Source organism: Rhinolophus sinicus, chromosome 14 (genome assembly GCF_057876585.1).
Source record: "Rhinolophus sinicus isolate RSI-liver-muscle chromosome 14, RSI-T2T, whole genome shotgun sequence".
NCBI classification, from domain to species: domain Eukaryota; kingdom Metazoa; phylum Chordata; class Mammalia; order Chiroptera; family Rhinolophidae; genus Rhinolophus; species Rhinolophus sinicus.
In genome coordinates, this window is record NC_142514.1 from 163430334 (window position 1) to 163445019 (window position 14686).

A 14686-nucleotide genomic window follows, 5' to 3' on the forward strand; every position below is an offset into this window, starting at 1 on the left:
CTCTTCCTTCCTTCCTTTCCATAATAGCTAATAAACAACTACTATATGCAAAGAACTATAAGAAATACGAAGAGAAGTATCCAATGAAGAAGAGTGCCACCACCACCACCACCCCAAAAAAAAAAAAAAAAAAAAGATTAAGGAGAGAGGAGAATGGGCAAGAAAGGGCTTTCCAGAAAGGATATGAGAAGGCTGAGAATCTCAGACCTATAGATTCCTGGGAGAATCATTTATCCCAGCACTCCACTTCTGACCATTGTCTGGTCTCAGACAATCATTAGCATAACCATTAGCCTCTCTGCAATGTAATTATTCTTGGGCTGGCTTTCTCTGGCCCCCTGCCAAAGGGGAACATTCACAAATCTCCATATGAATTTGGGGTAGGGAATTTTTTAATACCCCTTCTAAAGGTCCACTCACAGTTCACAGCTAAGCGGGCTGTTCCAATGAGGTCTTTTCTCTCCCCTCATCACCACCTACTTGGGATACGGATGGTTCACCATGGCACCTATTTCATTTGGTCCTTCATCCATCCATTGAACAACATTCATTGAGCATCTATTAAGTGCTAGGCACTGTGCTGGAAAATGATGGTGACTAGGCAGCCACGGTTTCTTTCCTAAGAAAACTTGGTATAGAGGGAACACCACACACATTTACTTCACCAAAAATTACAAATCTGATTACAACAGGGGACACTGAGAGTGCAATGGAAGCTTATCCTTACTAAGTGGGAGCTTCAACAGAGGAGGATCAAATACAATGCCTACCTGTGCGTGAATCTTCACAATAGGAGCCGTAGAGTTCTGCTTTGGAGAATTCCTGACTCTCTACCTTGTGACAGTACTCTAAGCAAAGTCTCTCAGTCCCCACACACCCAACCGCAAAAGAAGGGGTCCTAGTGTCCCCCTTATCATCTCATCCCCTCCTTTAAATTTGCTAGCCACACCTCATGGGTTCCAAAGCAATAAGGATCAGATCTATCCCAGTCTTCCTCTCCTCAGGCATTTCTCTCTAGAAAGTCAGGAGTCCATTGGATGAGGATGGGATTGGGGCCATATTCCAGCGGCTCGGGGACTGCCAAGTTCCCTGGACTATTCATACACTTACTCTCCTGCAGCACGTAGAGAATGTTATGCTCCAACCATAGTTTATATTTTATTTTGAAGACTCTAAATTCTATTTTATTTTCATGGTTTTGTTTATAACCAAATCATGAAAAAAGATAAAGCACTTTCTAACCTGCTTCTGTTAGAAGGTCTATTATAATATCATTACTTCAAACAAGATAAGGACCTACCTCAGTCTACTTCAAAAAAGCCAATACTTGTTCATAAAATTAAATAAAGCTGGGTGATCCTTGCATTGTAATTTTCCACTTAACATGTACCAGCCAAAAATAATAATAATGTAAATATATGGTGATGGAAGAACTGACTCTGTGTGGTAAACACACAATGTGATATATAGATGATGTATTACAGAATTGTACACCTGAAACCTATGTAACTTTACTAACCATTGTCATCCCAATAAACTTTAGTTAAAATAAAATAAAAAAGGATATTTATTAACATAAAAATAATAATAATAATAAATACTGCCTCCTTCTATCACCAGAATAAATGCAACAAACTTGCAAGGTGAAATCCGTCAGCTTATTAAATCTTCTTTTTAAATCTTCTTTTTAAAAATGCATTCTCTTGTAGTTGGGCAATAAATTAAAAACACATTAATGCTGACTGTCAAGTAGGTATAGCTAATGACCTTAAATATAAACAAGCACATCATTTATGGATGCAAGATGAATTTATAAAATATAAATGTTCTGACAGTAAGAAAATATACTGCTATATTCAATTATGTCATCGGCTCAAAATACAATTGCTTCTGTGTTTGGTAAATAGATTAAATCCAGGTCACATTCCTGCGTTCAACCGAATTTCTAGTCACTCCTTTTCTCTAAATACTTGTGTTCTTTGTTTCTGCATGTTCTTAAGTGTCATCATTTATTGCTATAGGCGTGATGGCTATATTTAACTAATAATGACAGTGGTTGTCATTAGATTTTAACTCAGTAACACTAGTCTGACATATCATTTGAAGTATGTCTTCAATTTAAATTTGATTAAAATTACAAACATCCCATCCATTGTGTCAATCAAAATGTTGTAACCCTTTCCCTGAACTTTTCTGTGAACTTCTTGAAATATGTTATGGCAGCTTAACGTTAAGGCTAGCCTTGGGTCACAAACATATTTTAAAATATGACTCTTGGAATAGAGCAGAGCAAGGCCATTTGGGGCTCCTTTTATAAAAGGATCCAATTTTGACTTACACCCCAGAAAAAAATTCTCAAGGCAAAAAGCACAATAATACTAAGAGTTCAAAGGCTATAATTCAGATTATAATATAATATCATGTTGTATACACAAGTGTTCAGTAGGCATTTTAATTTGGTTGTACGTATTTCAAGATCTCGGACCTACCAAACACCTTTGTTAGTAAAATCAGGTACTTGTGATGGCCTGTCTGAAAAACTGGTGGTAATACAATGTGGACACCTATTATATATGGTAGGCTTTTACACATATCATCTTATTCACTCCTCATAATAATGCAATGAGGTATATACTATTAGGCTCAATTTATGGATGAGGAAACTGAGGCTTAGAGAGATTAAGTGATTTGCCAGAATTCACGCTGTAGTTTGCTCCCTTGGCAGTGATGAAGAAAGTAAAGACAAATGTTTGTGTGGTTGTTCTCCTGAACCCAGCCAGCTATTCTGGGAAGGTAGGAGTGAACATAAGATACTAATTAATAGCCTTGGGATCTTAATAGCATTTGGAATCTTAGTTATGCTTATAAAATGCTATTCTCAATGTTCTCTTCAGATTAGGGATTTACAGACATTTAATATTCAAATAATTTATGTATTTTTTTTTAGAGAAACAAGATAACGTCCAATAATCCTTTAAGATATTATTACCTCTATTTTACACGGAAGAACATGAAAGCGTAGACCAGTCTATGCAAGGTCACAAAACAGAAAATAGATCTTGCAAGATCATCTGACTTCAAGTCTAGTGTTCTTTCCACTAAATAACAATGCATTTTTCATGTCTATCCTAACAGATGTCTGAAAACTTCAAAAACAAATGGTTTGAAAGGCAAAAACCTCTGACACAGTTACTATAGAATATATAAAGGAATTCTCAGATAAAGTGACAAGCAAGGTAGGCAGATAGCTGCCTAAAAGATTTAAAGGTTACTTTAAAATTGCCTCCTTTTGTTTCAATGACATTACTTATTCTTATGATACTATCCTTTTTATTTCCTTTACAACATTTCACCACTGTCAATAAATACCTTATTTAGTTCTTTATACACGTTCTTTATCTCTATATTGCTCCTCCCATCTCACTAGGACCTAAGTTCCAGGAGACCTCTATCTTATTCACACCATACCTTAAAGCTTGACCCAATGCCTGGCACATTGTAGGGACTCAATGAATATTTGTTGAGGGAATGACTGAAAGAACAAATGGTCTCTTTTTAACTATTGCTCTGGGAACCACACGTTTTTTTCTTATCTGCCACACACTCTTTCAGCTCTATTCTGGGAGATAATCTCTCTGTCAATTCTTACCCATGCAGCAAACAAGGTGAAAAAGATAATATTTATAACCTTTCTGAGTTAATATTCTAGTGAGAATTAAAATGTATCAGGTTTCTTTGCAGTTGTAACTGAAAGGCCTTATCCAAAATCCTTAGGTTGGATGTGATTCCATAAATAGAAATTTTTGGATTTCAAAAAGTTCATATAGTGCATATATCCTAATGGTGCATATACACAAATATTATGCTCAACAAGGTATAGGGTAGCAGCCCATAATCAAACACTTGAATATGCCAAGAATTTAGATGTTTCTCAGTGATTTGATATTTTAAAATTTGAAGAGATGCTGCTACCTGTATATTTCTAAACTTTCCTGTCGGCTAGGACTTTTTTTTTTGCGAGTGGGGAAGGGAGTTGGTGGTCTATCTCTTCAATTATCTTTAGATCCACATCTATTTATATAGTAAGGATATGCTACATACTTATTTACAGGTTAAAAACTTTTGAAATCAGGAATACATAAAACGCATGCCTGTAGTGTTAGCCTCACTTGTAGAAATAGGTAAAAGCAGCAGCACATGCTGTCTCAAAAGAAAGTGGGTTTTTTTCTCTATAAATGTCATTTTCCTACTTTTGAAGGTATGCAGCCAAGTGGGAGATAAGATGGGCTGACAAATAATCTCGCCTAACACCTATACTATTCAAACAATATGATAACAGGGAATTTGGGAAAATGCTCTCTAACTCCTGCTGTAGCTGCCCGAATTCAGTAGTGGACACCAGGCGAGCATCGGTATTCGTTTTAACAGGGCTAAAGCAGCCATTGGTGTCAGCAGCACTGTAGCATTGTCTTAAGATCCAGCAGCAAGAAATGCAAGGTGTGATGTGATGTGGGTAGTGGGTCACTTCTTGAAACTTGTGCTTTTAACCCAGCCATTTAAAAATCAACACATTCAGAAGACATATAATAGAACAGAATATAATGCACAAACCAGGTTCATTAAACTAATGCATTTTTTGAAAAACAAAATATGACAGAACATTTCATTACTGACGCAGATACGAGACAAAGTGTTATGCTGCTATTTATAATGCGTCTTGTGTGTCGTGGAATTGAAATATTTCCAAATCATCAATAATTAAAACGATGAGAATCCATCATTTCACTGACATTTACTTCTACATGAAAAGATGGCCTATTTTAAATGTGCTCACACATATTCTTGTCAATCACAAGCTGTCACAGCAAATTACTTCATTTTGTAGAATCACATGGCGGGTAGCAGAAAACCTCTAGGTTTAAATTTAGATCTTAGGTGTAATATCAAGAACTCTTTTCATGGATTTTTTTTTGTGTGTGTGACTACATCTTCACAATACAGTATACAAAAGACATAAAATCTTATTCATAATACTCAGTTACACCTGGTTAACAAAACTCAGGACTGAAATGAATCAGTCAATGTAAATGATAATTCTGAAAACCAAAGAGAATAGGATATATAGGAAAGAATTGAAATATAAAACAAAAAAATTTTTTTAAACAATCAGAGCTCCATACAATGGAAATTTGACCTAATGAATTAGGTCCAAACAGTTTTTTTCCCTCATCCTCTTTAAAACATTTAAGCAACTGCAGGGTGTGAACCTATTCTTATGCTAGGTTTGCATTGCTCACAGTTCCTAGCAGTTGTAAAGGTGCTGAACTTTCATAAACCCCATGAATCTGATGGAAGAATTTTCTCTGTGCCACTATTAATGCAGAAGATTCAGGAAACTGAATATAACCTAAACTGCATGCCCATAAATCTGAAAACTTTTAAGTGCTTTTTCAAATAACTCATTAACTACATCTCCACAATTCTAGCAGAATCATTAACACGTTTCAGAATCTCCAAATGCCAGAATTATGAGACCTAATAAGAGTTGATTTTCATCAACTGTTTTTATAAAAATATTTCTATTTTTCCCATAGACAATTAATCTTTCTGCTTAAGCATTCAACTTCAAAATGTAAGAATTATTCCAATATTGCATTTCAACAGGGAACGCTTCATTTTAGTCTTGACCTTGGCCTGACCTCTATATAAAAGCTTTGTGTTTCGAGGTATGTGATGAATAGCTCTCTGGCTTTCTATTAAATCCAGTGCCACTGGTTGTCAACAGTGATGTTCAAAGGGGTGGTAGTTAAAAAATCAGAGATGTTCTGTACATATTTTTCTACCTTAGTAAATCTGGAAATAGTTCTAAGTAAGGCAATTTTCACTGTCTACGCTGCTTTTCCAAAGAACAAGAAAAAAATGAAGTCCGGAAATATAATCGCCAAAATATACATAGACTTATTTGGACTTCCTGTGCCAGAAATAAAGTAAATTTTCCTTTGGAGGACCCACTTGATTTACACTGTTGAACAGTGTTCTCAGTTTTAAGGACTTATAACTTATTTACACAGTTTAAGGTCCTTAAGGATGAGGACTTCTATCCCTAGGCCAAGGACTACACATATAGTAGATACTTAATAAATACTTACTGGCTTAAATTTAGATTAAATTGAATTTAAAATCAGAGATGAAAGAATAACGATAAAAAATAAATTAGTCTATGAGCCTCTTTATTCATCTGTCTCTGATCTAGCCTTGTACCTGGTACATAGTAGGCTCTCAATGGATGTTTGCTCAATGAGTGAAAATAGCATATTAAAGCAAGGACTACTTACTGACTCTAATGCCTGCTGGTTAATTGTATATAAAATATTCTTGCTTATTTAAAAAGATAAAAGAGTAATACCCAATTCTGCCAACTGTTTTACCCCTATTTACCTTTAGCATGTTCAATTTTCCAACTTCTGAGAATGCCTCCTTACTCTAAATTTATCTACCACCTTGAAAACCATTCATAAATATTTTATTTTATGGTACACTCATGACAAGTTGGCAAATTATTGATTTATCTGTAAGACACACGAAAGGTAATTTTAACTTGATTTGAAAAAGTGTGTATGACATATATATGAAATATGTATATATGTGTGACATACATACATATATATAGAATATCCCCATACCCCTCTCAAATTATCTAAATCAAATTGTACATATTACCACATGTATACTTATATACACACATATATACATACATATCATATTTATTTGCATTTATATTCTTAATGTTCTGAAAGAAACCAAATGTCAGTCTTTAGGCTTATCTATGAGCTTAACTTAGATGAGTGTTTTTTTCCCCATTATACTTATCCTAAGTCTTTTTAATGGACATGTGATATGCTAGTCTGTGTCCAAGCTCACCTACAATTTCTTTTCTCAAAAGACAAGGCACATCTGCCACCTGCTCTACTCCGTGTCCCAGCAACAACTGTCGAGCAGCATAAAGATTGATTATCAGTCAAAAACCATTGCACAACACCAGATTTTGGTGGGTTAAGCTTGCTGATCCAGCAAGAGATGGTGTGAAATTTTCAGGAGTGTGTGCCAACATTTTGGTGCTAAAAGAACAGCAGTGCATGTCACAGTGAAACACAGCCAAAGATATGCAGACAAAGCAGAGAAGTTTTTTTGTTCTGGACTTGGCTTTAAAAAAGATAAAAGAGAAAACAGAAAGTAGGAGGAAATTAGTTTGTACATTTAAAAATCATCCACTAAGCTGAGTCGTGTGTGTAACGTTGCTAGTTTTGGCATACATGTCCAGGAAATTTTTGAAGAAGCTTAGCTATAAGTAATTTTTATTTATCTCTTCCACAATACCATTATCATATGAAAGGCAAGTAGTCCTTATTAATAAAAATAATCAAGGATCTTAAGAAAGTCCTCATTCCTTAAATATCAAGCACTCATTCCTGAACATAGAAAAGACACAGAAACATTTCCCAAGATTCATGCTTATATACGCATACATGCGGATGATACAATGAATACAAAGTAAAGGTAGCCACATTTAAAGTTAAAGCAAAATTTGAAAAATATATAGGTCTACACTCTCACATAGGTAGTTTTTACTGAGTACTGTAGCAACAAGTTTCTTTACAAGGACCAAATTATCTTCAACTTTCTATTGAATTAATGAAATTATTTATTTCCTGATGATCAATCATTATCAAAGAGACAGAAATCACGGTATTATTTTATATAATAACATTAATGGAGAAAGAATTCTCATCACTTCATCTTTAATGTATTCCAGAATTACTTTTCTTCTATTTATGCAATTACTGTCTAGACTTGCCTTTGGTTCACCAGCTTTATAGCAGTTGCAGGAAAAAAAAACACACACAAAAAAAACTTCTAATAAGGCATAAAAAGCATAGGGGAGTATAGCAGTTAGAGACAACAAAGTTCGTGTCATTAAAATGTGATTACCATATATAGGACTTGATAACAGACTCTGGGTATGACACATATTTGGAAGAATATTCTTAGATAATGGTACTTTCATTTCTCTCTTGAAATGAATTCTTTACAACTAAAGAAAGAAAGAAAAATGTTTGGTTTTTATTTTAGGAAATTTCCACATTTCTGACATGTTGGAAACAATGCACTTTTTTAAAAAGACCTTACCTGCAAATATGTCTAAAATATTATATATTTATGTGTATATTTTATATATAATTTATATTATTAGTTATATTATGTATATATAAATATATATACATTTCAAGGTAAAAAAAGTCAAGCTGCAGCACTTACCTTATGAAAAATTTATTAGGAAAATTACATGTATATAAGAATGATACGTTCATTACTGGCCACATTTTCATAATTATGTTAATGCCATCTGAAAAAAGGCCAGTAGTGTAAATGAATAAATGATACTGGAAACTTTGAACTATTTTCTGAGAGAGTAAGTCTAATAAATCATATCTGTTGGGTGTCACAGAAACTAAACAGTAAATTCAATAATCTCTGATTTAATTTATTATATTTTCACCATTTAACCTCCTGCAGGCTCCCTAATGTCTATTCAGATCTATATTAAATTAAGCACCAATGCTAATGAAGGGCAATAAACGTGGCTGTCAGTGGATTTTTCTTTCATTAAGCACATTATCCTCTTACTGAGCTGTAAATGCGTAAACATTAGTTTTGTTAAACCATGCAAAAAAGACAGGATGAAAATCATTTTTTAATTGCACCCCTTAAGGAATTTACTACATGTGAGAATAGGTCTTTTTTTTTTCCCTTTTTTACCTTTAATTTTTTTGAATGGATCTAAAAAGGGCTCTCCCATTGAAACATAAACGTCGGCTTCAAGGGGTATATCTTCAGGTTTGAGGGCTTCAGTGCCGTCTGCCAAGAACACTCGTCGTGCGGCCATGTTCAGATTCAGCTTTTCCGTGCACTGCTCCAGCAACTAGAAAGAGAGCAAGAGGTAAGAGAATGTGATTTACAACAAAGGAAGTAACACATTTCCATGAAACAAAAGGTGCTAACAATCAAAGTAGAAACTCACTGAGTCACTTACCAGAGTTAAGTAACTTGAGTAACTCCACCAATGGAGTTATTTTACTAGCAGTTGAAAAATATACAAATGAAAGGTAAAGCACAGAACTGAGCATATGTAAGGATTGCCTAATTTTAGTCCTAAATATTCTGTCAGTTTAATAACTCTACAAGATATAAAGCCATGATACCTGTTTATTTAAATATACTACTTATATATTGATAAAAAACGAAAGGAATGAAATGCCTGTGAGATCTATGTATATGTAAGCAATATACAGATTCATATTACTAAAAAGAAAATATTAACACAGTAATTGTCATCTTTCTCATCTCTTATATTATAAACAGAGTAAAGAAGAAATAAAGCACTGAAAACTTTTGAACACTAGTTACCAAGGTGATGGTTGGTACAGTAACTTTGGCAAAGACTGTTCTAGATCCATTTTTGTAAGCTGTTACTCTAATCACTCTGGGTTGAAGTTTGTGTCTTTGAGACAATCGATGCCAATTCTGGGCTGACTGAAATTTTAAAGAAGAGAACGCTGCAACTCTGAAGGAAGAAAACACACAAAAATCGGTGCATTAATTAGTAATTAATTAGTAAAACCATTTAAAAAGATATTATCCTATATTTTTTACAGATATAAGCCCCGATGATTGTTCCTAAGTATTCTTCAAAAACACTTTTTATAGGCTACTTAAATATTTAAAAATGCTTAATACAGGATAAGTTTGCCCAAACTATTCATGTAAAACACCTATCTCTGAATAAATCATTTTAATCATTTTATTTATAAAACATTACAACACTCATTTTAAAAATTATATTTATATATTAATTATGTTTTGATAGAAAGCAAATAAATGTAATATAGTCTTAACATCATGAAATAGCAAATAGTGGAGATTTTCCCTTAAATTTTCACGTTTATCAAAGTTCTTTGATTTTTAAAAAATATTTGAAATTAAAATAAATTATAACTAAATTTTTTATTCTAAGGTTAACTGTAATTGTTTTCATTTCAAATCGTTTGGGGGCAGTAAGAGAAGATTTCTAAGTTTTGTCTTCAGTCAAAATCAGTGTCAAGCCTTATTATAAATAACATGTCAGATTTTTTACTTCAGAGTTCTCTAACTAACCTGGTTAATTTTTAATGCCAGAAGAGCAAAGTAAATATTTTAAAATAAAAACTTTCGGGTAATTAAAATCACAATATATCCATCTACTCAAATATATCAAAATAAATAATAGGAGTATCAGTTTCCTGTCCTTTTTTTTTTTTTTTTGAACAGTGCATTCTATTCATAAACTCTTAGGTTAAAAATTTATGATAACAATCTTGATGTGAAAACACACAAAATGGTTTTACAGCATGCTCATTTCAATTTAATTTTATTTCAAAATATTGGTTAAATATCAAAAGTATGCATTTCTATTTTTAAACCAATATCTGGTAAGCAAAGATATTTCATGGTCCGAGCCTAATTCTGCTTCAAATATTCTTTTCTGAGTTTCATATCATCCAGGTCGAAGTGTACTTCATGCTTTCCACAAGTATAATTAACAATATTCTCCTCTGGTGTTTTCAAAGGAAAAAAAAAAAAAACAGAAACAAAACCCTAGAGATAGAGATGTGTTACATTTTAATGTCTGAAATAGTCAATTGAATCATTATAAATTACTCAAAGGAAAAAGCTTCAGCAGTCAGTTAAAAAGAACAGAGAACAACTTTGATTACCTCAGTTGACCCACTGGAGCACTGACAGGTCTGTTTCTCTTGGATGCTGATATAAAACAAGATTTGTTTCTACTGTTTGATTTGTAGCTATCTGTGTCTGATATTTCATCATGGCTATGATCCGATGCTGTTTGATGTGCGGAGCAATCTTGAAGTCCTGACCCTTCTGATATTGCCGCTGAATGCAAAAGTCTGTTGGGGCCAAACTGAGGCTGCAAATAATCTTCAGTAGTTTTAATAAATGCTTTTGCCTGGGATGACATAAACTCTCTGAAAGAAACAGTGCATGGAAGAACACAGTGAATTGAAATGTAATCACTTACTAACAACTACCACATAATAACTAGTTTTGTGCTATGTGCTAGACAAAACACTACACACGTAGCCATTATTTTGTTTAATCTTTACAATATTCCTTGGAACTGGGTATTATTTTTATCCCCATTTTACAGATTTAAGAAATTGGGGCTCAGGGAGGCTAATGAACTTGCCCACATTCAAATAATCAGTAAGCTGACAGGGTGGGCAATTCAACCAAAGCCGGCCCTAAAATAAAACCTACATTCATAACCATTAAACTTAATTATTTATTTATAGAAGAAAGCTGTGTAATGCTTGAAATAATGTAAGTAAAATTTTTAAATTCTTAGATTCATTTATTAAACACTACCACTCTGCCAAGTATTAGGAAATACTAAAGTTATAGAAATGTGGCTCCTACCCTTGAGAAACTTGCAAACTAACCCCAAATAAAGAGGGAATATATGTTAAATAAACTGCATAGAACTACAAGTATGCATTAACTTTAAAGGAAAAAAGGAATTCCTTGATGGCACATGTATGTAGGCTGGAATAAACTTGGTAAAGTCTTCACAGCAGACCTGAGATTGGGGTGACTAACCTCCTGGTTTGCTCAGGACTGTCTTGGCTTTGGCACTGAAACTCAACACCCTGAGGGTTTCAGATGATACAGCTTATTACCAGGATGCATAGAAAGCTAAGAAAGAAAGTAAAACCACTCCAGGAGAGCACAAAGAGAATTAGAAGACCATTCATTGCTGTCCAAGATAGACTGGTGACTTAAGAAAAACTCTGGTAGACCAACACAGGTTTGGTCTCTGCAATCCCATCTCTCCTGTATCTATCTGCTTTCACTTCCTGTATCATTATTTCCTAACCTACTTCTGTCCTCCTCCTCACTCCTCATGGCTTCGGCTAACTTTCTGTACTTGTCTCCCCATTTCTATATCACATTACTTTCTACAGACTCTCTCTGCATGACTCACACTTAATGCCCCCACAAGTTTCATTTCATCACTACCCAGTATAGGACACTTCTGTTGGGTAGAATGCTCAAGCTAGGTGACCTCATAAGCCACTGGCAAGATTGTGGTTGGGAATGTATCCATCATTGGCCCCAAACAATCTATGAATAGGACAGCAGGGTAATAAGGTACAGAGGCGTTAGAGTAAGGTGGGTTCTTGGATGCCTCCCAAAGGAGGAAAACACAATTAGCAGGGACTTGCATGGCCTATCTAGTACACTGAGATAAGCAGAAACACTATATATTGATTGCCTGAAAAAGTACTCACTAAAATACATCACACAATTTATATTCCTACCGAATGTTTTTAAATTTAACAAATCCTCAAAGACTATTCTGATTCTTTTGATTATTTCAATATTAGTCATTCACTTCTAATCATAAACAAAAGAATGTAATACTGCATTCGTAAGTCCAGTCTTTGAACCACTGGGCCCAATAGTTTGCTTTCAGTGCTGGCCCAAAGGGATGTGGATTACAAGGTAGGACTGTCTTTTTTAGTGCTAACCTTCAAGGTGAGCAAATAACTGTCTGCATGATAATCTCATCATTATAATACAGGACTTCATTCGCCCGTCAAAATCCACCCCATTTATTTTCTGAGCCCCTAAGATGGTGCATTATCAATTCCTAAGTGTCCCCCAAGTCCCCATGAAAATGTTGGTGGGAGTCACAGCTGTTCCCTCTCACGACTTCGCTGCTGCCACCGCCCATCATAAGAACAGTGAGGTCCATGTGAAGGTGCTTCCACAGATCCCAGCGCTTGGCAAGCCGTAAGAGTTCAGCGCAGGGGTGGGAGAAGAGACACCTCTCCAACCCTACCCTCCACTAAGTCACCTGGACGCTGAAGCAGCTCAAGTTGTAGGCAGAGTCCCAAAGAGTCTGTGAATTCCAAACCAACTCTTTTAGGAAATGGTCCTTTATCCTAAAAATAACCTTACTTTGTCCTCACTGTTGAGGCTTTCTGTGACATTCTGGAACCTGGGCTAATTTTATAACACAGATTTTATTTTTAATATTTTATGTCAGTCTTGTTATCTTGTCCTGAAAGTCTATGCTGTGTCTCTATGGTAAAGCCTTCATTATATCTGTACATATTTCATATACACACTTCTAGTAGTTCCTTCTTCAGTACGGTTTCTATGCTACCCTCATATTTAGGAATGTACTTCCTTCCTGTGCACTGACATCTGCCCTGGTAGATTTGATAGCAGGAACCACTATATCTCAATCATTATTCCCCACCATCTAAAATGCTAGACCTCAACTTCTTTCAAAATACCCACTTCATCATTGTATTAGTTCTTCTTTTACCACTGGTATAAGAGCATTTTTTTCCAGCCTGAAATCCACTATATTAGATTGATACGAAAACATCAATCACATTACTTCAGAAATACACCTTCTTAAAAAATATCTATCGACCTATCTATCAATCTATCAATAAATCGATCATGTATTTATCTATCGATATTAGTTTTCTATTGCTGTGCCACAAATTACCATAAACTTAGCGGCTTAAAACAGCACCTATTTATTATTGTACAATTTCATGTATCAGGAATCTGGGCAATGCTTAGCTGGACCTTCTGCTCAGGATTTCAAAATGCTGAAATAAAGGTGCCAACTGGGGCCGCAGTATCAACTGATGTCAGGGTCTTCTTCCAAGCTCATTCAGGTTTTGCCACAATTTAGTTTCTTATAGCTACAGAACTCATAATGACTATCATCTTTGAAGCTAGCAGGAACTCACCTCTCTAACTTTTCTGTCTCTGACCTCTAAACTCTCATTTAAGAGTTGATCTGATTAGGTTAGGCCCATCAAGAATAATTGCCCATTTGATCAACTGAAAAATAAATGTACCTTAACTACATCTGCAAAAGTCTCCTTTGCTATATAATGTAACTTAATCACGGGAGTGACATTCTATCATATTCACAATCCCACCCTCACTCAACAGGAGGGAATTACCAGGCATATATACCAGGGGGTGGGAATTTTGGGGACCATATTAAATTTCTGCACACTATACTAGCTATACAATTACCCAGGTTTTATTATCCATTTTTTATATCAAATTTAGATGCAGATATATTATTTAATGGAAAATTCTAATGTAATTACTTAAGTACGCATAATTGTCATTGTCTAAGGAATTGTCTAATGTAATTTTCATCATTCAATACTGAGAATATTTAAGAGAATTTGCCACAGATTCTGATGGGAAAATCCAAAGTGGAACTAAAAAAAAATGCTTTGGGATTATAATGCATTATTATTAGAATAAACTCCTTCCTAAAGTGGACATTTTAAAGAATGGTGGGGGGAAGCATTCACTTGGATGTGAATGTTCTGGTATGTTTCTTTTAAAAAACATAAGCTACTTTACTGCTCAGTGAGCTTATTGTAAGTTATTGAAAAAAGATTATTTATTTTAGCAATTTGAATAATTTATTAGAAATTAGATCATAACAAAGATAAAACAAATGTGGTTGTGGGTTATATGTATATAAACTATATAAATATTTAAGAATTTTATGTGTGCTTAG

General features: G+C 34.4%; 1 protein-coding gene across 1 annotated transcript in view; it reads right to left on the bottom strand.

Annotated features, from left to right (window-relative positions):
* The window catches only part of DCDC1 (doublecortin domain containing 1), a 382580-nt gene that overhangs the window by 338210 nt on the left and 29684 nt on the right, over positions 1-14686 (bottom strand). The window contains exons 4-6 of the mRNA XM_088789501.1: positions 10812-11081; positions 9466-9622; positions 8818-8980 (exon numbers count right to left, since the gene is read on the bottom strand). Of these exons, the coding sequence (XP_088645627.1) occupies positions 8818-8980; positions 9466-9622; positions 10812-11081 (590 nt within the window). The remainder of the gene's footprint in view (positions 1-8817; positions 8981-9465; positions 9623-10811; positions 11082-14686) is intronic.